Source organism: Hirundo rustica, chromosome 4 (genome assembly GCF_015227805.2).
Source record: "Hirundo rustica isolate bHirRus1 chromosome 4, bHirRus1.pri.v3, whole genome shotgun sequence".
NCBI classification, from domain to species: domain Eukaryota; kingdom Metazoa; phylum Chordata; class Aves; order Passeriformes; family Hirundinidae; genus Hirundo; species Hirundo rustica.
Window position 1 is genome coordinate 11,639,149 of NC_053453.1, and position 27,037 is coordinate 11,666,185.

At 37.8% G+C, this 27,037-nt stretch overlaps 1 protein-coding gene across 6 annotated transcripts in view; it reads right to left on the reverse strand.

Moving 5' to 3' along the window:
* Nucleotides 1-27,037, reverse strand: part of PHTF2 (putative homeodomain transcription factor 2) — a 62,871-nt gene that overhangs the window by 34,020 nt on the left and 1,814 nt on the right. For 2 of the 6 annotated variants that reach the window (XM_040062231.1, XM_040062233.2), the window contains exons 2-4: nt 14,528-14,604; nt 2,992-3,048; nt 2,601-2,612 (exon numbers count right to left, since the gene is read on the reverse strand). In XM_040062231.1, the coding sequence (XP_039918165.1) occupies nt 2,601-2,612; nt 2,992-3,048; nt 14,528-14,572 (114 nt within the window). In that variant the 5' untranslated portion in view covers nt 14,573-14,604. Of the gene's footprint in view, nt 1-2,600; nt 2,676-2,991; nt 3,051-14,527; nt 14,605-27,037 lie in introns of those variants that run through there. The other 4 variants (XM_040062235.1, XM_040062237.1, XM_040062236.2 and 1 more) reach the window with 3 other exon arrangements.

The window sequence follows — 27,037 nt, forward strand, 5'->3', positions numbered from 1 at the left end:
ACACTGCAACTCCTTAATTCCAAACCCTGATAGCAAATCACGTTGCAATGCAAGAGCCGCTAATCAGCAAGCCCTCAAAAATCCAAATTCTAGAAAAGCATTGAATTTTTCCTCAGTAGTGGATCTAGATTGGCCAATTAAAAGGAAGGGAAAATCCCACACAACAGGAGTGCAGCAGGAAGAAGAGCAAGATTATTCTGTCTTTTAGAAGCAGCATCTCCCATCACTGAAGAACCAAACTCTCTGGCAAAGCCTTCAAGTTTGTTTTTATGTTAGAATGTGATGCTGTACTCTCAAGTCTCAGAGACAGCTGAGTTTATTCTGCTTCCCTTAGCTTAGATTCTTCATCACATTAGACAGTAAGAAAATCACAGCATACAATTCATACAGAGTAAAATAAAATATTTCAAAAGATATTTAGGATACAAACAGAATTACTATGAAAGTCATTTAACTGTTCTCATTCAAAAAACCATTTAAATTGGTCAACTGCACATATTTCTACCATTGCCATGGTTCATCTATATGTAAAAACACTACTGAAATGTAAACATTAAGTATAAATGAAAGCATAAAAATGAAATTGTCAATGAGAGAAAGATCAGTGAAATCTGGTGTTAATTTTTGTAAGAACAGTATCAAGCAAAATGTTCAACTGAATGCAGCTCAAAATATTTCTAACATTTAAATTAAACTGGATATCTTTTTCATGCAAAAATAAAGATAAGATTAAAAAATCAGACTAAAGCAAGCTAGATACAGAGTAATTAGAATGTGTCTTAGAAAAATGGGTTTGCTTGAAACAAAAAAATTAATGCACAGAACTGAAATATGAATAGGGCAAAATGTGCTCGGAGGATGACAGAGACAACCAGTTGTATTTTAAATTCAAGCACTACAAAGACCTTATAATGCAAGATTTTTACAGAACTGCAGTCCTAAAACTGCAGTAATTTTATGAGGAATGAGAAAAGAAACCTATAATTAGCCTTGGAAATTACTGTAATTCTAGAATCAGCTACAGATTCTTGTGAATCTTGGGTGAGTGAGCCACTCTATTTCATAAAGAAAAGTGAAGCTTAAAAAGAAAATGCTGAATGATATAATTATTTTCAAATGTATTAGTGCTTATGGGCCACAAGATCTCTCTCAAAAGTCTAAATACAGATGTGCCTCTGGGAAAAAATAACCTTCTAGAAACACATGCTCATTCCTAGGAAAAATCTACCACTGTGGCTCAAATTACTTTTTCATGTTAAAGAAAGAACTCTGAAAAAACAAAGCCAAGGGTACAACTTGAAGGGACTTTCAGAGGAAAAGAAATGGTGACTCATTCTTTAAAAATTTCATTGGTCAAACAGTACTTTCAACATCCATGGACTTCACGGAGTTGGCTCCTGAACTGTTCTCTACACACAGTAGAAGCATTCAATTTATTCAGATGCAATTTCTACACTTTCTTAAGGCATCACAAATCTCTAACATATGTGGAAAACAGCAGTGTTTCAGACTAGGGTTATTTTAAAAAAAAAAAAAAAAAAAGTGTTTTATAATGCTCAGACCCATCCAGTTAGTTCATATAATTTCTATTCAGCACCACATTTCAGGTAAGCATTAGCAAAAGCAGGTTTAAATAAAAATGCTTCAAAGTACTTGTTATTATTGTATAAAACACTTTTACACAAATTTTAAAATTAATCTTAATAGATTCTACTATAGTTATAAGTAAATTATAAGTTTGTAATAAGAGAAACATATTTTCTATGAATATATAAGAATTTTTCAGATTTTTACTGAAGTTTATTTATAATCATTACATAAATATTTCTAAATTTATAATATCAAAGCCGTGTTGGAGCTCTGACATTAAAGCACTAATGTGCAATACCTGAACTCAGCCATGTGCCTTGGTATTACCCAAACTGCACTTCATTCAGTCAACCCAAACTGAGACACCAGCAGTAATTCGTTAGTTGCTGGACTCCTGAGCCCAACAAGACGCTATTTCCAATCAGCACAGGGCACTATTTGCAGTAACTATTTGAATAACATGTTGTTACACAGCAGGTAGTGAACTCCTCTCGAAGCTGTGATGGGGTTTCACGGCCATGGGAAGGACCCTTCAGGAAGCCCCAAGCACAGCTGTGCTGCTGAAATACCATGGGGTTCAACTTCATGTGTGTATTTCTGTACAAAATCTCTGTAGCTCAGGTCAGTAACAGCTCCCACAGAAGGCAAGCAAGCCCCCAAATACAGTTTTGTTTAAGTACTGAGGAGTGAAAAAAAACCATTCCCGAGGAAACTGAGGCAATGTACAATTTACTGATATTAAGTAATAGCAATACCTTGAAACTCATGCAGAAATAGCACAATACTTCCATGCAGTGTTGGAGGAAAGTTAATTTCAAGAAAATGTTAACTAAATTAACACCATGGGTATTTCATAAACAACCCATAGAGCTAGTACCTAAAGGATTGAATCCTTTATCTCCAAAGTGATATAGCAACGTGGCAGACGCTGATGGTACTGTTAGTTACACCAAAATGCACAGAACACTGTTAAACCGCTTGTTCAGAGAAACAAAGCCTGAGGTACTTACCAGTCTAATAAACTGTACAAAACAATGACAGCATCATAAAGGAGGGAAAGTAAACTGCAGGTATAAGGTAACTTACTGAAAGCAAAGAGAGCTCAGATAACTGACATTAGAATTCATCACAAAGAAAAGTGAAAGACAGAGGTATTAACACAACTAAGCCCTATCTTAAGATAAGTGAAAAGAAAAAAAAGTACTGAGATACAGAAAGATGCATCACACTAAATGCTGCAGAGTTATTAATTATGTAAAATAAATAGAGCACAGTATGCTGGTTACATTTGGTTACACTCCAAGTCTAGTTTTACTCTACCAGTATTAAATACCACCAACATACGATGTGGATTACTTCACCACAATCACACACACAAAAAATTAAATGCTGTATTATTACCTTTATTTCTCTTTGCTCTACTGATTTTTCCCATATTTGTTGATCATATGCCCCAATCTAAAAAGAAAAATAATCTTCATTAGGATTTAGAAGACACTGATCAAACAAAATCAAATCAACCTTCAACAAGAGAAGCATGAAGCCAGCAAGTTATTTCCTTGGGGAGTTGACAAAGAAATCTTTATCTTGGCTGGACAGGATCAAGCTAACCTCTAACTGAACTGTAATAGAAGGGAGAGTTGAGCCTCACACAACCCCAGCCTCATCCCAGGACTTGTGCAAGCCCAAGCAATGGGAAGACCACGCTCCCTCCCACCCCAGATTCCAGCCTCCATATGACAAAGAGCAGAACTATGACAGCTACACTGGCATGGTCTTTCAGATAACTTCAAAAGAAACATGCACATCTAGATGAACCCATACACACACTTGATTTATTTTTTTTTAAACCATCTATAATTCCCATTCCATCCCACCTACTTTGAAAGCCAGATGGTCTTTAGCTTTATCTCTTAACAGTGCACAGAAAACAGATCCATGGTCAGGCTGGTAACCAACCAGCTTATAGCCCAGGGAGCACTCAAAGAAGATCAAGAAATAGCACTTTTCCACATTGACTGTTGGATATTTAGAGGAAGGGCAACCTTAAACTTCAGGATTTAAGATGGCAACAAAAACAAATAAATATATGAGACAACACATCTAAGTCTCGAAAGAAGTTATCAAAGATCATCAGATTGCTTTGAACTCTACACAAACAGTATTTCTAGGTGATAATCAGTAATAATAATCTCTTGTACTATGGCAATTTTAAAGCTTTGCCATCCCAGCTGTTCTACCTAGACACAGAAATCATGTGTATCTGGGGATCAATTCAGATCACAGACTCTGAGCAGTTACGTGTAAGATCACTTTTAGGTCACAAGAGAGAGACAGATGCAGTTCCTGAGATTGAAAGATCCTTTTCCAGCCTGCAGAGGCGACAAGCAGCTCAGTCAGACACCTGACAGAGAGGAGAGAGGAACAACTCCCATTATCTGAGCAAACCTGCATCAATTCAATCTTACTGCAAGAGTGTGACTCCTCCTTCCAGTTCACAACTGCAGCAGACATAAGAGGCACAAGTGCACACATCTTGCACCAGAAAACATTGTTCTCATTTCTCTTTTGGTATTTCAGCCTTCAGCATTAATTTAGATGTTGCATTAATTTAGATGTTACAGAAGAAAGAAAGAAAAATACATCCTTAATTAAAAAGGATCTTTTAACCAAGGATCCAACATAAATGCAAAAAAAATACTCAGGGAAACCAACTCACAAACACATAAACAAAGAAATCTAAAAGTATCTTTTGTGCCTCTAAATCTGACCAAAAATAACATTAAAAAAATCTAATTTAGAGTAGTAAATTCCAAAGCATATCTAAGATTGAAAGTGAGGATAGCAAACTGAATTACTGAGTTACTCTTTCCCAAATTTGAATAATATTTCCCATTCATAAGAGCAAAACAATTTCTATAGTTTACTACTTTAGAACTGTGCAAAAGAAACAATCTACTGGCTTTTTGATAATAATAAATACTGTACACCTCTCATTTGGAAAAAAATAAACTATGGAAAATAACTAGGGAGTCAGGCACAGTAGTGGGCCGAATTAAGCATTTACTACAATTAAAGTAATTAAAGGAAGTTCAACAGCTAACTCCACCTGGATAAGAGCCAGCAATTAAAAAGTCAATATATTGAATAACCACTCCACCCAGGCATTTATAGCTAATTGTTCTGGCTTTTCCTCTAAATACATTTCAAATGAAATTTCAGGCCTTTCTGGATTTCATCAAATTTGCCAAGAAGAGACCCGAGTGAATTTTTTGTGCTGTGTAATATTGTGTCCTCCTCTCCCCCCTACCAAAAAAATTTCTTTCTACAAGGGCAGAAAGGGGGATGCAAGTCTGTGTCCCTCTGTCAGGCAAGAACCAAACACAGAAGGAAGCCTTTGTGCCAATAAAGCTGCAAAGCAAACTCCATTCGTAATTCCATTCATAGCTGAAACTGGTATGGAGTTGAAAGTCTTTAAAACAGTGTTCTTCTTTTAGACAAATAACAGACCATTTGTTAAAGGAACTCTGGGAAATGTATCCCAGAAAACATGTGACACAGGGAAATCGACTGATTTATAATCTTAATTATATTTTCCTACAAATATTTCTTTTCCCTCTTTAGGCAGCAGCTTCCATCTCCACAAAAAAGACCAGAAGCAGGGATTTTGCCATTCACATTTCTCTTTTAACACTGCGCTATAAAGCAATTCTTCCACCAGGAGGTAAAATAAGAGAGCCAGAACTACTTTAAAGGACAAGGTCCTTTACAACTGGAGAAGTGGATCTGTCCAGCCACCTCTGATCAACTTTAGTTACTGACACCCGAGCACAGGAGTATTCAGTAAGGCATGCTGGTGTGAATGGAAAGGAGTGGAAGAGATAATTACAGACAGCAAGTACCATTTCTCTCTCACATGAGTTTCATTGTTGTTCGGGCTTTCTTTTTTAATCTAGCTCGTACCACCCCTTTGTGTTTTAACAAAGTTTAAGGAGCATTTCAGGAAGCAGTGTGTGTGCCACTCAGCACGTCAAATTCCAACCTGATACTCAACTTCCCTTCTTGCCATCTGCATAAGCATCCCTCTACATTTCTCTTCCAAGTGAATCAGAAGAAAATACATAAAAACAAAGGCACTACCACAAAGTAGCATACTGGATACTGGCACACTTCACTTCCCACACTAAACAAAAATAGGAAGAACTAGTGTTACTGAAACATGGAAAGTAAAAAACACAGGCATTACATTTTTTTTCTCTCCTTTATGTCAGGAAAGCAGATATAGAGTTGGTGAAATGTGTCTTGCAGAATTCATTGAAAGGTACATTTTCATTTACAACAAACTAAATTATAACATATAATGAGTACCAGAGATACTAGACACATGTATGAATTAAAATCAAGAACATAATTAGTGAATGAATTGAAGAATGTAAGTTAATACTAACAAACCTTCCTAGCTTTAAATTATTGAGTGCACCAGCCAATTCCTGCTTCAAAGAGTTTGGATTTACAAGTATTTGCATTTGAATTCTGTTTTACTTTAAATCTAATGTAAATCTAAAACAAATATAGGCTCTTGGCTATTCATGTATTTCCTTACAACTGCACATACCTGCAGGACAAAAGAAGCCTAGCACCTAGCCCAGCACCAAAGAAATTAAGCTCTAAAGGCAAGTAAAAGGAAGGAATAACCTTCCAGAGATAAGATCAGGTTGGAACCTGAATAATTTAAATATACACAAAACTTGATCAAAGCAAGGTCTCTCTCAATATGCAGCTGTCCCAGGCTCCTCTGCAGGCCAGGCTCTCTTGGCTGGAGCTATTCTGCCAACAGGAATGCTCCCACCAACTCCAGTACCCATTTACTGCCCACCCACTGTGCCTGGAGTCTCCTGCAAGTTCTGCACCATCCTGCGGAGAAAACTTAAAGTACAGAACACAGGAGTCAAAAATAATGTCCCATTTTTAAGTACACAACTGTAAGAAATGCTTCTAAAATCTCTTCAAGACTTAGCACAAGACTCCTCGTGTAACAACTCATCACTGATACTTTCAATCCATCAGTCAGGCCTGCAACTGGCAATAAACTTTTCTTAAAACAGATTATAAAACACAATATCCAAATTTTAAATTGATTTTGCACAGAAATTTCTTCTAATTTAATTTATGAAATATCGAAACCATAGCATTTTTTATATTTGTTATGACCGCAGAAAATAAATTAACAAAAAGTTAGATAACAAGCCTATTGCCTCATTTGAAATGCAACTTTTATCGCCAAGCATCAACACAACCCTGTCATAGGAAACTTGTCAGTAATATGCTACAGATATTAAAAATTGTGGTATAACCTACCTGTAGCTGAAGTAGATAAAGTAGTAGATGTTATTTTACACACAGTTTAAATCATGCATTTCAGGTCTCCTCAATGCCAAGATTTTATCCAGTCTATCTACCTCAGTTACCCCTAAAACACTCGGTTCTGAAGATCCCACACCTCAATGAACACCAAGTAAAGAAGATAAAAGGGATTCTGTTTGTTTATTCATTTGCAGAATTAGCAACCATTCTTCAAGCAACTATAAAAATTTTCAGTATATGAGGGATTAAATGCAAATGAAAACTGAAGCCACTCTTTCACAACTGAGAAGTAGCTGTTTAACTACTAAACTAACAAGTAATTATAACAAGGTATAAACCTTCAAACAGGTTTTCTTGAAAAAAATTTCCTCACAAGTAATCATTAAAAAAAAAAATCCAACTTGTATAAGACTTGTCATGGGAAATTATAATTACACATTTGGTAAACTCGATAAAGCTAGCTCCTTAGTGAAAGATTAAATAAATCTGAGATCCTTTTTAAGTGCAGACTCCTCATAACATTTTCTGGGCTTAAGAAATATGTGCATCTCTTGCAATTATCTAAAATAACTGCACTTACTCTTTCCCAGTCAAATACGTCAGGAAGCATTTGATCAAATTTCATCATACACCTGCAATTTGGCACCTCTTCAGTTAGGCTGTATAACAGCAATAGCAATTAGCTTAAGTAAATAGTTAAGCTGTTGAAAACACAGCAATATTTAGTTCAAAGCACCATGGAAAGGGCTTTAGCACTGTACAGTGCTTCTTCCCAGTGCTCCTCTCTAACAAGCCACGCGTGCATCAAGATTGAACTTGAGCTTTGTGAATGACACTGATATTCACTTTAAGCTAATGTAGTGATGGTATCAACCTGTAGCCCAATACTCACAAGGCCCTTCTGATTCAAATGGAATTGATCAATATTTAAAGAGGCATTTATAATTTATGACCCTGCAGACTAGCAAAGATTATAATTCTAAGAATACACAGTATTTCCTCTTGGATCTTAAAACTTTAATGTTTATCAATAATGAAACTTGTGTGCTAAACTTTGCTCTTTAAAACCTCTAACCACTTTTACAAGCCACATCACAATAGTATTACAAATCCAAAATACGTAAGATCTAGAGTTTGGTAAATACGTAACTAAGTTGTTTCCTTGGACTGTCTGACACCTTATTAAAATATTTAATGCTAAAATATTACCTAATATGCTTTATAAATGTCTACAGTCCAACATAATTAAAATAACTGTATGATTTTCCATATCAATTTTAGTATTAAGATATCTATGTATAAATAATTTCTATACCGGCAATATTATTAATTTTTACAATATGTCTAATTTTCTCAATACGTAGAACAGGATTATTAAAAGTTATTTGAAGCTCCAGTTTATTTCTTACATGAACTGATCCCCGTTGCAGTACAGGCAATACTCTAGTAGCTCAGCAGTACAATTATCTCTGTTGGAGTAGATTTCTAGTCTTGGGATGGGTTTTTTTTCCTGGATATTTTTCATTTTCAAGAGTGGTAAGTTTTTTTCAATTGAGTTTATGGTGGATATGTGGACTGGACAAGCTAAGCAAAGACAAACTTAGCTGACAAACCACAGATAGAAATCACAATATGATAGTTGTACACTGTCTGCTAACAGCAAAGAGTTTAGTAACTTTTAATCAAAAGGAAAAGGACAGTGAAGAGATTAGGGTTCTAAATCCTAAGGTACAGAGCTTTGAATTTATAACTGCTGAATTTTACTTCTTATTTTAAAATATCCCAATACCTCTCCCTTCTCTCTGTTTGGTGCCAGAGGAAGAGCTGAAAGCAGCTGTTTAGAGTAAAATTAAGCAAGCGATTCAAAACTTTAATAAGAGTTATTTATTATTAGCTATTTGAATTGCCAACTAATGACCCACTTAAATACTGCCAATAACTGCAACAGCACTATATTTACAGCCATTTCACTGAACAAAAATTTTACTAAGGCTTACTTTAGAGATATTATCCCTTTCAGAATGCAATAATAAGCTAATTAAACATTTATCAACGACATACTAATGGTTTTTCTGAATTATTCTTTACAGATTAATTCTTTTTAAGATCCGTCAGCCATACTTATTTATTGCCCTGAGTAATGGTTTACAAATTTTAGCATATCTACAAAAACCACAAAACATCTCTTTTCATCAAACAATTAAACATAAACTCTATGTACAGAAGGACAGCTAGAAACCATTTGCAGGTTAAACTAAATGAGAGTACAGGAATAACCAAAGCTAGACACAGCACCCTAGTGCTGTCTGAGGTAAGCTGGTCAAGAGCAATCCCTTTCCTACATCCATGGCTACACTTTTGCTAACAGTGCCCAGCCACTCTCCAAGCATTTACAATCTAAGACCTCTGAAACATTTTATTTTTTTTTTAATGATCACATATTTGCATAAAACAAAATAGCCCCAAGATGTAACCGGGAAAAGAAAACCACTCTGACAGGCTCATTATTCAGCATCATTCCCTGAAGACCTCCGAAAATCCCGCAACTTTACTGGTGTTGCAAGTAGGAATTTAGAATAGCGTTGCCCTTATGTCCCTGATCATTTCCACTTCCCACAGGATGCTCTCCTTGTTGCCCCTGCATTGGCCTGGGTGGCTAAAAGATCAATCAGATCACTCAGGAAGAGAAAAGAAAATTGTAGGCTGTAATTTCACAAGGCCTAATTAAACTATTTAAGAATCAGAGAATCCTTCTCAAGACAGAGGGATTTCATCTCGTCGCTCCCCGGCCATTAGATATGTTCATCTCCTTGTAAACTCGCAGTCTTAGTTTTAGCTGGATGAGTTTCCTGACCAAATTCACTAAATAAATGTATGAAAGTCTTTGGGAAGGAAAAGCAGGCATGGGAGCCTACAGGCAGGAAAAATGCAAGCCTGCTTCATTCAGCCACAGCCCCTCTTGGAGTGATCTTTTGCACCAGATTCAGAAACCAGAGTTTTGCCTCAGCAAACAAGGCACTGAAGGTAAATCCCCACCAGGTCAGGCGACTACTTGAGTACCAAATGTGGAAGGAAACTATCTGAACATACATTTTCTTCCTCAGTGCTCTGACAAATGCCAGCTCTAACACTTGCCAACTTTCAGCACTTGAAGTCAGATGGTTTTAAATCAATGCAGTTTCAGCATGCAGAGTTTAGGTGAAACAGCCATACAGCCTGTCCATTTGGCAAAAACTGCCTTTGGTGCCAGGGTGAATAATGCATCATGTGAATTCAGTGCCAAAAGGAAATCGGGTGGTTTCAAGTAGGATATAATTTTTGTTTATCTCCTCCTTTATTAATTTAATACAGGGACCAGGTTAGGAAAGTTAAAGCACTGATAGAGTTAAATGTGGGCAGGGACCTCAAGGGCAACACAAACAAGCTTCTACAGGTTTGTTGATGACAGAAAGAATGCTAGGAAAAATGTGAGCCCTCTGTGGAAAAAAAAAAAACAGGAGAGCTCGTTACGAGGGACATGGAGAAGTTTGAGGTACTCAGATATTTTTGCCTCGGCCGTCACTAGCAAGGGCTCCAAGTTGCATCCTGCTCTAGTGGAAGATGTCCCTGCCCATGGTGGGGGACTTGGAACATGATGAATTTTCAGGTCCCTTCCAGCCCAGGCCATTCTATGAATCTAAACAGGCAAGCATAATCTTGAGCTGTAAAACACCGAATATTAAGATCTTAAAGCAATGCCTTTAGAACTCTAATTTTGCCCTTTAAAGCAATGAGAGAGAAAACGTCTCATTTGTTTTATTGTGCCCTTTAACAGCTGTACCCAAGGGACACCCAAAGCAGCAGAAAGCCGCATTGGCAAAGTTAAATGATATGCAATCAGGTGCAGGATTCAGCCTCAATTCATTAAGTTTCATTCTGCCTTCTCCTACAAGCATCCCCAAGAGAAGGAACAACATAATTGTTCAAATTTGTTTGCAATATTGCAGGAGAAAGTTTCCCATTTAAGCAGCAAGACTTCCGTAAGGACTTAAAATCAGAAAGCCATTAAGGTAAATTTACATATCTTCTCCAAACTGAAAACCAGAGCAAAAATTCCACCTATTATCATGTGTAAAATCTGAAAGTATTATAAGAAATTAAAGCAAAGTTACAAGCAACAAAAGCAGTATTTTAAATTATTCATAACATATATGTGGAGTGTCAGATTCTTTTCACAGGAAACACTACGACAATTAATCAATTACCAAGCTGAAGCAATTTCAGTGTTGTGGTACATACACATAATCCTAAGGATATTAACCAAGTGGTGAATCTATGTGAGGAGCAGCTCGGCAGCTGTCTGGAACCCTTGCAGAGGGTGATGCAGACACTCCTGCCACTCCCTTCTACTGCAAGAAGCAGGGCAGCTCCAAGGGCTGAAAACAAGCCAGACAAACCCTCCCTCTGTCATACAGAAGTACCTCAGCACTGTACTCCTTAGTACATCAAGAAACACAGCAGAGGTTTCATTTATTTTAATTTCTACAGAGCCAACTTGTATCTAGTAGATTTCATGCCTTGAAAAAGTATTTCTACTGGCTGGGAAATGCAAGCAATCACTGGAAGCACTAAAACTGTCCATGCAATCTTGTATCTCAAATAACAAGCTGCTGTAATACCAGTCTGAAATCTTACAATTCAACTTAAAATAATTCAGAATTGATTACTGTATTTTTACAAGACAGTAATCAGGAGCTCCAGTACACTAAAAGCAGAGTAAATCTATTGTCAAAACAGAAAAACATGTTTACATAATAAAAGGTCTGACCTTTTAAACAATTAAGGGTATTACAAAATCATCCTGGTGCAAGGAGCTCAATTTCAGACAATAGTATGAGTCATGAGTAAACTTGCTGTTTGCAAAACTTGCCACAAGTAGGGTTGGAAGAGCTCAATTGCTTAACTCTTTCCATTGAAGAGATATAAAAACGTCTCTTGTTTGAGAAACAAACACACCTTTGAAACTCAGCAGAGAGACACATGTAATAAGTACATTAAAAAAATACATTAAAATTGAAAGCTAAGAAAGACAAGGAGCAAGTTATCTGCTCAGTATTTCTTACACAGCCCCAACCTACCCAAATGCTTCTTAGTCATGTATAACTAGAAATACCAGTAGTTAGCATTTCTTTTTAAGGCATGCATACACCAATTTATTAATCTGAAAACACCTCCCCCAAAACAGCTTATTTTTCTCATTTCATCATAGAGGCAAGTAATATCAATTTGATCAATACTGACTGCAACCCTGGTTCTCTCTTGCCCCAGAAACCAACTCCTACCACCAGAATGCACTATGTTTTGCTTCCTCCTCACTTTCAATTCCAGTTACAGCTGGGATGAGTCAGTAGTTCTAATCAGTGGGACAACTCCGACAACTACAATAAAAACTGAAATGAAAATTCAATTCTGGAAGCAACAGGTCATACAGTTCAGTTTCTTGACATCATAAGCAAGGACAAAAAAAAAAAAAAAAGAAGTCCAGTGTCAACTAAACACTAGCACAACTTTTTCTGTTCCCCAAATTGAAATATTTGGTTTAAACAACAAATCCATGGGTAAAAAATACTGTGCCATATAATAAATTTAAACAAATAAATAAATAAGTAAAATCAAGGGCATAGGTGAAAGAGTCTAGATACCCCCAAGAACAGATCACACACACACCACACTATAGAGTTAAAAACTCTTTGGGGTTACCAGCCAGATCCAGGAGAACACTCAATACATGGTACTTAAGAAATTACAGGCTAATTCACATGAACATCTGCAACTTTTCTACAATACAGCCATTTCTGTCTCAAAACATTACGCTTCCTCACACTAAAGCAACATAACTTGCTCATCTGGCAGATCCCAGTCCACATGTGGATTTCAATTAAATTTTGTTCACACCAGGGAAAAGAGCAACATCTGGTTTATATATGATCTTATCCCTCCTGAAGTCAGCTCAGTCCTTCCAGAAGTAACAAAAGTCGCCTCACCACAACTCCTTGCCATAAAGGCACTGTGCAACTCCTGGCCAATCAGACCTCTGTAAAAACCTACAGAAATTCACCACAGAAATGTTGGGTTTACTGTGAATTTAAAAAAAAAAAAAAAAATGGAAATGTGTGTGAAATCATTGGAAAAAATGACAGAACAGGAGTTAAAAGAATGATCTGTAGTGAATAACAAGTAATCCTGTTAGGAGCAATGTCCTGGGAAAAGTAAAACTGAGCAATGGGTTGTTTGTATCAAGAGCAGAAGGCCTCCGTAAAATCACACCACAGAGACTCATCCTGCCTTCTTCCTAACATCAGGAGGATGGAAAGTTGGAGCATATCAAACGTGCCATTCTTTTTATTGTATGACCAACAGGAAAACAGACAGGTATTTGGAAAAAAACCACAAAAACAACCAGACAACAAACATGAACTTCATTTAAGATTTACAGAGACTGCAGGCTCTTTCTTGTATCAAAGGACCATCTATACCTAAAGCTGATTATCATGAACGACCTGTCCACAGGATAGTGCATCATCACCAAGAGAAACCATCTCAGAGACATGATGAGGATGTGACACCCAGCATCTCTTGCACTGCACAAAGAGATCCTGGCCAGACCAAACACAAAACCAGCTTGGTGTTTGGGTATCAGTATTCTGATATCACAACACAGTGAGTGAATTAAGTGTATGAGAGAATGAGTGGAAGCAGGTAAAATCAACATCACTTTCCCCTTCCATGAGATCCTGCACTGAATTTCATTACATTAGATCTTTTACAAGTCATCTTCCAAATTAGAGTACACAATAAAAAAAAACCAAACAAACAATTCATAATTAAAATGTGAATTATTTTCACATTTTTAATATATAATGGAATGATTGGTATAAATTTAATCAGCAAAATTAATTTTTCTGCTCTTTCAACTTTAATTCACTGTTGTAAAATATAATTAAGTACATTTAATTCACTGTTGTAAAGCCCTCAATAAAGCAGACCAGTATTATCTTATTTCTAAAAAGTAACTGTTACTTTGCTGGAAGCTAACTAGAATTTCTGCTTTGAAGACCACTGCCATTATCTGCTTAAGGACAATGTGTACCCTCTCCAAATGACAGCTATAGACACTAACTCACAGAAACTCATTAAACCATGAAGAACCAAGACTCTCTTTTGGGTATGTATTATACAGGTTTTTTGCTACTGACAGAAAATTTGTTTCAATTCCTACTTTCTACTTAAAGACAAGGATTCTTTGCTGTGCTACAGAAACAACATTCTCATGCACACATTAACATTCTACCAAGAATGCAAAATTTCTTTTTTTGCAGAGCACAGGTAAGCAAGGCAGTAAGGAGTTTTCAGCATAGACCAAAAGCTATTTTCATTTCACTAAATACAGTCACTAAATATTTATTTAACTATAGAAGAAAAGTTTCAAGCTACTCTCTCATACAATGCTAACAAGTAATGCATAAGTATTTTATATTTGTTATATTAACACATAAACACAATAAGCCACCATAAAAACAAATAGAAATCTTACCTTTTTCTGGTACCAAACTATAGCATCAGTTACTTTGGACGCCATTTATTCCACTGAATTCACAGAGTCATTTTAGGCTGTTAACAGAAAGAGACAGAACTTTACTTCCACTTCCCTACAAAGGCCAAACGGGGAATGCAGAAACACTCCCGTTACCTGCAAATAACTGAACAGCTGTATTTACTTTACACATTGCCTCATTTCTATTTTAGTAAGAGTTTGGGCTTTCTCCTCTAGGCAAACAAAAAAATCCAAATCTGCTGCTACAGGACATCAAAAGACCCAGGTCTGTCCTGCCCTCCCAGTAAAGCACACAGGCTGCACAGAGATGATCTGTCATTATCTCACAGGAACCTCACAAGTGTTATATTACACACAGCTTTTTTGCTTTTTTCCTTTTTTTCCTGATAAATTAAGAAATATAACTATTAGCTCAACACAGTACTCTGAAGTCCAGAACAATTATAAAAATGCAAGAAAAATTCATACAGACTATAAGATATAGTTGGAGAAGAAAACAATACCAGTGCTAGAACTTCACTAACCACAAAATTAATACCCTCATGAAAACAGTAGACCAAAACTAAATCAGAAAGATAAAAACAAGGAAAAATTCTATGGTTGTTTTAACAGTAAGAAATAGCAATAGCATTAGTTAATCTTTGATGCCACTGTAATTAGTTTTCAGTATTAAAAAAAAAAACCACCCACAACCCAAAATTTCAGCCTATGTAAAATATTTGTATCTTGAAACTAATTTTTGCAGTCTTGTTTTGTGCAATCAGTCAGCCAGAGTTCATTTAAAAAAAGAAAAAAAAAAGAGAAAAGAACAAAAATCCTTCAGGTATATCTGTATGTCTCTTGTACTGGGAAGCCCAGAACTGGACTCAGCACCCCAAGTGTGGCCTCACTGATGGTCTTATGGTAAGGATGTGCTTGAGGATGTCATAAGGATGGCACTGGCTTAGTCCCCAAAGACCAAACCATACATCAAGCATTTTCCACGATCCATCTTGCATAAAAACATTACACTTACTATAAGATTGTCGGTATCAACAATAAGATTACACCTTATATTTCTTCATTGAGAGGAAGCAAGACTTATTAACCTGTAGGTAGTTTTTATAGTAAAAGATTATTTGGGATCTACCTCCTGATTTAAAGACATTTGTTTATAGCTTTTACACAGATAAGAAAGGCAAAGAAAAATGTAACATACAACAAATGGGATGGAAACCAAAACTGTACAAGAGATTAAAATGAGTGTCTTTATGAAAGACCTAAGCATTAGAGTAACTCATGACGCTTTACTGTACATTATTCATCACCAAAAATTTCAGTGTTTGAATTTTTATTTTTTTTTTTAAAGCAGGTATTAACCATATGAAGCTCAACAAGAAAAAGTGCCACATTCTGCACTTGAGACAACCCTGGTTGTGTAAAGACTCAGGAACAAGAAGCTGGAGAGAAGCTGCAGAAATGGACCTGGGAGTCCTTCGCGGTCAATGGCAAGTTGAATGTGAGCCAGCAGTGCCCTGGCAGCCAGGAGGGCCAACCCTGTCCTGGGGGCAGCAGGCCCAGCATCAGCAGCCTGACAGGGAGGGGATTGTCCTGCTCTGCACTGCGGTGGCCTCACCTCAAGTGCTGGGAGAAGTTTTGGGCACCACAACACAAAAAGACATTAAGCTATGAGACAGCATCCAATGGAGGGCAACATCCATGGATTGTCCCATGCAAGGCCAGGGAGATGGACTTGATAATCCTTATGGCTCCCTTCCAACTCAGTACAATTCTATTTATTTAAAAAATGACCCTCCAAAAGACTCAGTTCTGCACTAACATTTGTTCATTCTTCTCTGACTTGTGCATGGACATACTGCTACTTTATACAGTGCATTACTTAAAAGATATAAATAATACTGCTTTTAGTTTGGATATGCATCATATACGCTATAGTACAAACCTTCAACAAATGGATTGATATTCTATCAGTGCCTGAGGATTTCAAAGAAACAATGCCATACATGTTGAGGGCTCCCAAACAAACCTATTTTTAAGATTTCTAACAGTGCAACTCCAATATCTTTTATACAGCTTCAGATAAAACTACAACTCAAGTGATAAGAAATGCCTCAGAGTGCTTAGACAGTCACTGAAAATTCAAGAAATATCAGAACACTTACAATCGGTGCAACTGAGCAAGCAAACAAAACATCTCATTTTTTCCACTGTTGAAAATATCATGTATGTCACATCAAGTCAGTTAAAGCTGGCAGCTATGACTGTCAACATCTGTAATTGTTTCTATTTGTTTCTGATAACAGAGTCTGTTTTTCTGAGAGCAACTATCAATTGTTCTTATTAAGAATTAATTGGCACAATAATTATAAAAATACTATCACATAAAAGGAAGGAGTCCAAGAGAGAGTCTGACATAACCTGGCATATCACATGGACTGGTCACCTTTCTTTCTCCCCCATACAAAGCTTACAAGAGGACGTTCTTTCCTATTGGAAAACCTCTTCAGTTAAATTTGACTTTAAAAATCCTTTACTACACTGGACTCAAAAGTGACATAAAACCCTTCCCCACACACCGCCTCCATCACACAGTCACAGTGACAGCAGCTCACTGCCACGGAGGTGCCAGTGCAGGAAGGGGCCACACAGATACTGATCACATTTACACCCTCACCTTCCCTGCCTTCATGACCTCATCTTGGAGGACCTTTAACTCCTTCTCACTTCTCTTAAATATCACCCCTCTCAAATACAATACACCCTACTTCCTACCAGCCTAATCACAGGATGAGAAAAAGGTTAGAACATCTCATTATCAGCACTAAAGAGCCACTGAACCTGGACAGAAACCTTCCCCTCAACAGCTACATTAACTTGATGCCTTTCTCCAAGGTCAATGATTTTTCAGGAAACCAAACATTAACTCATGAATCCAAGACTTTGAACTGAGTTGAATATGGCTAAAATGGATCAGCCATTTTAAAGGCAGTAACCTTTGTTCGCAGTAGCTTTTCAATTCACTCAAAAATCCTTTGCCTCAAGAAACAATTACCTCACAAAACTATAAAGCAAATATCAAGAAGCAGCTTTATTTGATTTCTATCAACAAACCTGTTATTTAGATAATCCATGGTTTTCATATTTTTAAGAAACTCTCTGCATTAAATCCTCCATAGAACCTATTTTGGTGGCATTTAAACCTTATTTGCATACATATTTGCATAAACAAATGCAAATATGATGCTTACAAAAGTAAATATGACAAAATCATGGGATGGAAGTCTCAAAACAGAGTTTGGTGTGATAAGTAAAAATATCTCTACTAGGAAATATCACATGCTGTCTTCAAGAGCTACACAACCATTTCTGAGACAGCACAGTAAGGTGAAAGGTGAAAAGGTTTATTTAATTATTTCTGTACAGTGTTTCTGCTTACAGGAGCTGGGATTTGTCTCTGGTTTGGTTTTTAGTTTGTCTTTAGGTTTTGGGGGTTTAATGAGGTGAGATGAGATATTATGAGTTTAATAGACTCAGCCTGAAGCTAGCTTATCTGGGTGAGGGATGGATGGAAACAATCGAAGGCACTTTAGCTGCAGCCCTGGCTCTATCTGCCCACAACTCGCTGAACACCTTAGACTGGAAACTAAGTATTTTAGCAATTTCAGAACTCTGTGTATCCATGACAAGTTACTCTGTCATTCATGTTTCCAGCAGACATTGATCCTGAGGTCAGCCTGTAAAAGCCCAGCTCGCAAGCTCATCATTATCAACTGGGTAAAAGTGAACAAGGGAAAACAGCTGATAGACAAACACAAGCATGACAGAGCGGTGCCAGTTCCTCTGCCTGGTTCTCCCCTCATCCCCTCTAGACCCACCTTCTGTCCAGTGTTCTGTGTCAAATACCTGCATCTAGGATAGAGGGACCAGCTTTACCACTCGCTTGTACAATGTCCTGTGCAGAGCAACCACAGCAAGATTAACTTAATCTTAACTCACTGAAGACTAAGAGCAGCACAAAAAATACTCCAAACTTCAGGGATTAAAAAGAGCATCCAAATATAAAAGCATGACCTCAACACCTCTGTAACATTCAACAGAGCTTTTGTTACATTTCCATCAAAACCAAGGTTAATGCTATGAATAACTAGCAATATTTTTAAATCAAAACTTAATTACTTTCTTAAAGCTAAATAGAGAGGACTACCTAATTTTGGTGGTGCCTGTTCAGAGGTGGGGTTTCTTAGCTACTTCCCAGTTCAGGTCACAATCACATTAAACAATACACCTTGCAATCAAATTAGCAGTTTCTCAAAAGCCACAGAAATTTATATTTAGATCTCTTTAGGTAGCTAAGAGCTCATGCAAGCCCCACAGTACTGCAGTGCTTATTGAGTAAGATAGGATTTAAATAAATTCAAATTATATTTAGAAATTTTACTCATATCCACAGTGCTTTGGTGACCCTAGTCAGACATGAATGTATATATTCTAAATGACAATCTAAAGCAATCTGAACTGACAGAAGTTCAGAATAAAATTGTGCTTTTCCATAGTGACAAAGAAAAAAAAAAAAAAACAGGTTTTTTTTTAAGAATATACAAGTCTAAACAGTGTAAACTAGCAGAAGGACATAATTAAAAATACAACACAAGCAAGGACACATAGGCAAATAGTTGTTTTCCTCGCCTATAAACACTGTGAATCACAGTAAGTATTTCAAGGAACCTGTTCCCTTTATAGCAACCCCAACCTGAATGGTCAAGATACCATCCAGCTGTTGAGTCAAGACTTGAGTGTCCTTCTGAACTCCTTATGACCATGTACTGATGAAGCAATGAAGTTGCATGTTCACTATACATCATCGGAATTAAAACTGCAAAACTTAGGTTGCTTTTGTCTCAAATGTTTTTTAAAAAGGCATTTATTTTTTAGTACCTTCAGGAAATTATAGGTAGTTTTAAAAAGGTTATCATATAAAGCCATGAGAATACGACAACCTGGTTTCAACTGCTTTCCACGACAGAACTGTTTTACCGCTATGTTAGATCCTCCATATAGCAGTTTCAAAATCACAGGTATAATTTCACTAAGATTCCCCGGCATGCAGAGTAAGAAAAGACAATGAATCAGAACAGTAAAGACTATGGCCTAAACTACTTATTTTATAGCAACATTTGTATCACACAAACTCTCTTAAAGCATTGCACTTACTCATGCACAGCCAGAGAACAACTTTAATGAAGGAAAAAACCCTCACTTTCTAGGTTCAATATCAAAATACAAGTTAACATTATCATCAAATTGCTGACATTATTTGATACTTTAAATGAGCCAAATAAACAGCTTAGTCACGTAAGCAATCTGCTGTTGACTGAAAAGCTGCTTCTGCCATGAGTAACAAACCAAGGGAGGGATCCCTCTAATGCAGATACAGCACTAAACTTAACAGGAGTCATCCTTCCTCCACTCAAACCCAGGGGAGCTCTGCCACTGCCACAAAGAACAGGATGAAAGCTATAAGCAATGCTCCAAAAGAATCATTACTTCTCAAGTGCATTACATGTAAACCATTAAACCTACATCTCCTTTTTGAAAGGGAACATCAAATACTAAGCAATGCATTCACTGTTCTTTTTAAGTACTTTATCTATGCATCACTGTTCTCAAAACAGCATTTCAGAATTGCAAATTGTATACAAGCAAATGAGAAACTCGTCACTCCCAGGTTCACACCTTTCAGTGGAGGTTTTACCATGCTCCTTCCAGCTACCCTTCAAAAAACCTACACCAGTCAAAACAGAAGGAAAAAAGTCAAGTTAAATTGAGAAAAGCCCAGCAACCAGCATGAAAAGTATTCTTCCTGCCATGCCTGCCAAGCCCTTCCAAGTAGTCTTGCAATCCAAGGTCGCAAGAGTTTGTAAATAAAAAGGAATTAACATACTCGCATTCCCCAAGGAAGACCAAAAACTCTGCTGATAGTGGATACCAGCATTCCTAGGATGCTGCTCATGAGAGTTAATTTTCAAACTCTGCCCTTTATTCCATCTCAAAAAAACCCCAACCTCCCCCCCCAAAAAAAACCCTGAAAACCCAAAATACAATCACTCTCAAACAATTGATTTAAAAAAACAAACAAACAAAAAATCCCTAGATGCCTGTTTCAGGGGGGTTTTGTTTATTTGAGAAGGCCCATGCCATCAGGCCAACAGCAGCAACAATAAGACATGAATCAGACCCTCTGCTGGCTGCTGTGTTCTTTACGAATAGAGTTGTACCAAAAATGTGCTATATGATGAGAGACAGACATCTGGCAGCATGTCCACGCCTGCCTGCGCCTCCAGTAAGATGTCAGATGCTGAAAAGCTGATACTTTCTCAGGCCTCTGAGTATTCTCTCTCAGTATTCTGCCCACGAGCCACTGCATCTGACCCTATTTCTGCTGCTGCATATTTCCTGACAAGCTCATGCCCTTTATCACTCACCAGCCAAAGCAGGAAGCTATCAAAGACACAGCACAGAGCAGGCAGCGAGAACCAGCTTCCAAAATCTGATTGGAAGCAGACTCAATCTAACCATCTCCACTTCCACAGCAAACCCACCAATATTTGAAGCAAAGAAGTGCCACACAAAGTAGCTCTCGCCCAAGGAATCCTTGTTTTGCCAGTGAATTACACAACTGTTTGAAATAGCAACAAAATGTTGACTAGAAGGATTTCTGAGATTTATTTCAGGTTCTGGTTAAAAAGAACGTTGCATGCAGTTGTTGCAACTGCTGCAGCCATTTCTGGAATCTCTGCCCTCAGCGTTAAGAGCTGTGCAAGTTTCCTAATTTTGTTACATAACTGGTTCATGGCTCCATTTGAAGTTGTATGACACAATCTCATAAAATGACCTTACTCATAAAAATAGGGGGAAAGGATTCTGAACTGAGAAGTCCAAGATTCTACACCTCCCATAATTTACTTTTGAGCCCACTGCAGTATTTATTAATTAGCAAAAAGCTTCCAGTATTTTAACATATTCTGCTGTTCAAAAAAGTAGAAAAATCCAAGTCTTTAAAGGGAACTACACTCAAGTTAATTTTGCTTCTTAGCTACTACAAGAAATGTCAGTTTCAAAATTATCACCAAATACAGTAAGTGCTGTTAACACACTGGATCTACAAGCCATTTCTGAAAATGCTGTACCTTTTTTAAAAAAATTAAATTAAAAAAAGCACATGGTCGATCTCAAGTTCTTTCTATTCCTCTTTTCTGTACTGAATACTATACGCATACACATACATGCCATGAAACATTTGCAACCTTATACTGATAAATCCCTGAAACACTGCATGTATACATCAGCTCTTACAACTTTAACAGCTTTATTAAGAACAGAATTTCTATACACCAAGGTTTTAATTTATATATATATAGCTGCCTTAACAAATACTTGAAAAAAAAAAAAAACCCAAAAATTCTAAACAAATATAGACACCACCTTGAAATAAAATGCCATGTCCCTTTCTTCTTCCTTGAGGTTCTTAACACAGTAATAAATCTTGCTCACTGGAAATACTGACTTGTGTTTAGGAAGACATGTTTATCTGTCACCAGGCACTGCACAGCAGAGTTGTGGTTTCTTGATGACTACAGTCAGGAAGCTGAAAACCACTCCTAAATCACCAAGTTAGCATCATGTTCTACAAATAGTTATCCAGCAAGTTTTTGAAGCAGCTGAGGCATGAAGTGGCTGAGCTGTCAGAAAAAGCTGCTGTCTCTTGTAACAGCCGCTGTTCTGTAGGAACGCAGTTGAAAATGCTTGAGCTTCTATTCTTAAAAAAAAAAAAAAAAAAAAAAGTCTGGAGCGATCCAAGCAAGGAATTGCAGAGTAACAAGCCTTACATGTGTATCTGGCAAGGTCCTCAAAACAATCATTAAAAATGGAACACCATTATACCTGAAAGACTATCTGATAGGGTCTAATCAGCAGTTTCTACACAGGAAGATCATGTCTCAGTCTATCAGTATTTCTGGACATGTCAAACTAACTGATAAACAAGAGCAAGTGATAGAACATACGTGGACTTTCAAAGAACCTTTGGAAAGATGTCAAAGGCTTCCGAATAGTCTGTTGTCTATGAAAAGCAAACATTGCTGCAGATCAAAACCAGCCAACACTGAACAAATCCTGGAATCAGCATTCTTCACTGCAATCAGCTAATTGGATAATGAAGACTAACAGCAGCATCCAGTCTGCATAGAGCAGGCTATTGATCACCTGATAGCGGTGCCCAGAAGCTCCTTGGATCACAGACCGCTGGCCTGCAGCTCTTCCGTTCAGTGCCAGCACAAGGCAAAGCGCACACGAGTCCCCGTTCTCCTTCATGCACAACCATCCTAATCCTGAAACCAAACAGACTAAATCTTCCTACTCTGGTCTCTTTATGTTCCACTAGCTTTCACATACCTTAGCACACTGTAGTGACATAGGCAGCCATTCAGGGCCTCATCCAGCATACACGTGCCTGGTGATACCTTGTTAAAGGATGAGAGCATCAAGAAATGGCAAATTCCAGGTAAGTATTCCAGTCATCAGATTTTTACTAGAAAGATGTACACAGACACCGTGTCATTGCTCATGGGGCCCTGACAGGTAAGGGTAGCTCACAAGTCGAGATGCCCCACATTCCTGCTGGCTCCCAGAGTCCTAAAGAGGGAACCTCAAGCAGAAGCAATCTCTTCCTAAAGACACGTCCACACAACCGAGCGCGAAGGTCAGGGTGGCCCCTAAGGCTCCACAAGGGTTTTAGCCACTCTAAACCAGTATCAGCACAGTACAGCGTCCTCAGTCCCCAGCCTCCAGCCCCGGAGCCCCTGCACAGGAGACAGCCGCAGGGTGTGACCGGCACAGCGAGCAGCTCCCACCGGACCCACCTGCAGCGGGGGAGCGCCAGTGGCACCCGGGCAGCCCTCGGGCAGCTCTGACCGCGGGAGGCTTGGACGCTCCGCATCTCTCCGGTAAGCCTTCTCAAGCACCATTAACAAAGTAATCTCGACTAATTAGGGCTATTTCCCCTCTCCTCCTCCTAGCTGGACCAGGAGACTAGAGTTTTTATGAAGCATTGCCTAAATTAAGTTCTGAAATAGAGTGAACTGAACCCTATCCTATTATTCCAAATTTTAAGCTTCTGTAAAAAGGCCTAGCAGCGCTCACTATACTTATCTTTTATACTGCAAAGAAGAAAAGAAAACCTGAAGCAGTAACATTTCTAGATGGCAATCTTAAACTAGCAAAGCTTAAGAATATGTATGAACTTTAACAATGAGAAGGCAAAATGGACGGAATTCAGTATCAACCATGTCAATGTTATCTGTAAGGGAAGGCTTACAGGGGAGAGAACTATGAACACCACTCAAAGCCTTAAGAACCGATATTTCAAATCCAGACAGGAATTCTGGCAGCTCAGGGACCTCTTCCATCCAATATAATACAGTCAGAAGAGCAGGGAGACCTGAATAAAAGGGGACCGACAAGGAAAACACTGCATTACAGCTCCGTTGATCAGCTGTGCAATCTGACTTGAAACACACCTACATTATTGGGAGAAGAATATAAGAATATTAAAATACTGGGGGAGGGGTTCTGAGAAGGGCTGTGAATTACCAACCACTTGAAAGACTCTCATATTGAAACAGGAAACCATGGACAGAAAAATAAAGCATTATAATGAATTACATGAGACTTCAAGGGAAAAACAGAAAATAGAGTCAAGAAAACAACAGCTTCCCAATAATACCGGCAACTTCATTTATTAACTAAGCTGAGAGGATAGCAAAGCCAAATTTTTAACAGAGCAATACTATATTACAACACATAAGTAGACTGTCAAAGGAAGTCACTGAAGCCAAGATTTTACTCCCATTCAAAAAGAAAGCAGCTATTTAAACACACAATAGCAATAATAATAAGAGAAAAAAAATAAACACACAGCTGAGGGAATCTCAAGCTTCATAACCCAGGATGCAAGAAAGCGTCCAAAGAGATCACTGGGCTGTATTCGGCCATCCAAACACTCCCCTGGACCCGACCCCACAACGGCCAGAAGCCAATACCAAGGAGAGTGTGAGCCACACACAGAACAAACTGTCCCTTAGACAGATCAACACCAAGAGTGTTTAGCTGCCAAGCCAGCATCTGCCAACCACCTAAAACCCAAAAGCATCTGGTGCTGGCCAGCTTCCAAAATGCAAGGCTTGCACGATTTCACATTTGACGTGATATTGCTTTAATTTCTTCTCCCACTCTGTAGTTGTATTTTATTTAAGAACAGAACCACAAATTATTTGCAAATAGGAATCCAATGCTTGGACTCATTCCAAAAAGCCATCTAAGCTCTTTGGAGAATGCCTACCAAGACCACCTCAAATGACTGAAGAATTAAAATACTGAACATTACATGTACTCCCAGCAGAAACAAATTTGGGAAAAAATCCCCTTCATATGAATGAATTAAGAAATAAGACAATAATTCTAGAAACTCCCTGATATCCTCCCTCCCGTTCAACAACAACAAATTAAAAAAAAAAAAAAAAAAAAAAAAAAAAATCCACCACAAACACAAGCTGTTATTTCCAAATTTCCTGACAACACAATGGTTATCTCTCTATATGTATACGTGTTTGCTCTAACTTTGAAGCTGCTCTGAGATGGGATTGGACCAGGTTGATGACTTCCAATGACCCTTTCCTAAATTATTCTATGATTACATGTAGAGCATACCCAAACATTACACAGCAATACATTATAGCTCTAATTAGTATTAACTCTTTTTTCCCCTATGGCAATTTATTAAGCTCTTCAGGTTCTCCTTAAAAATTCGAATATCATTTCATCAAATAGTTAACCATTTCCATCCATCAAGAAGGACCTTTACAAATAACAGCACAGTAAACTCAAGGGAGAAAACATGACATTTAAAGCTTTCAAAGTCTGTTACTTTTCACACCACTACATATCTTTGAGTAAGTGCTGGTCAATTGTCCTCGAACAGTCAAACGAAGCAGTACCTCCAACAAGTACCCCAAGAGTTTTGTTTCCTTCATAAAACAAAAAGAACATTAAAGAAAAAACAGGCCTACCTTGCTCTGTGGGCAGAAGCAATTAAGTCTGCCTGCTTTTACCATTGTCCCACAGCTCTCTATTGTCCTCTTCCACCCCACCCATAATATTTTTCCTGCCCCCCACCCATCACAACAACCATCCCAAGTGTTAGGCTGGGCCAGTAGAAGTAGGCTACTGCTGATGGCTCAGAGCTTAGCACACAGACTGCCCAACAGCTGCTCACTTCTTGGACACGGGAGAGACGCAATTATGACTGCCTTTTTGGGGTAGGAATATTAATTTGGGTCACTGCCTGTCAAAAGTTTTATAAGAATTTGTCACAGTGTAGGTAGTTAATGTTTTTCAGTTGCCATTAACTTCGGTTTCATCACCTGAGTAAGAAGTGACTCAAACGGGAGAAGACAGACGAAGAAAGCAATTGTACAAGCTTTGTGCCCCTTCTAAGTTTCACTAAAAATCCACATAAACTATCAGATGATGAATCCATAAACAACACTGCATATTATGAAAAGGACTTCCTCACAGACAAAGGAAAACCCAAACCCCAATCTTTGACTGTTACATTCTCACTCACAGGGGTCCTAAGAAAAAAAAAAAACAACAAAAAAACTCTTCAACAATATTTCTACTAGAAATAAGAAAAGATAGATATATAGAAAAAGCCAAGGAAGAGAGTATATGTAACACTGGAGAATTAGGAAAGAAATAAAGTCCACTGCTTTCCAGTGACCCCTGCCAGCTGTGACAGGAACAGCATTGCTCAGCTCCAAGAGCACTCCACCTCTCACTGCCTGGTCAACTGCCTCAGACGAGGTTGACTGAATTCTTTAACACACCTATGTCCCCCCTCTAAACCACACCAATACTGTTTCCTATTTCAAAACCTGCAGGACTCTGATTTCTCCCAGAATTCACACCAACAGCCACGGATACAGCTGGGATCAACTTTTTGAGACAAGCTGAGCTAACTCTGCTTTGGGAGAAATCCAGTACTACCAGAATACTTGAAACGCTCCATGGAGTTCCCAACAATTACCGACAACTTATTTGTATGTCACATTCCACACAACACAAGAGGAAAAAATTATAGTACAAACATTGAATTAAACCAACTAGGTTTCCGAATTCTTCTTCTGGTGACTCAGGCTCATGTTTTATCCTTTGTAATATTTATACCCAGAATAAAAACACACACTGGCAGTAAAACATAGCAACAGAGCGTTTAACTGCACAAACATTCCACTTCAAACATGGATTGGGATCTTAAATACACAAGTTCCAAGCACTGCTCTCAACCTTCACCTTCAGAAATGGAAGTTGCTTGCAAATCCTGTACAATGAAGTCCATCAAGGTGATGTGTGTACATACATGCATAAACACCT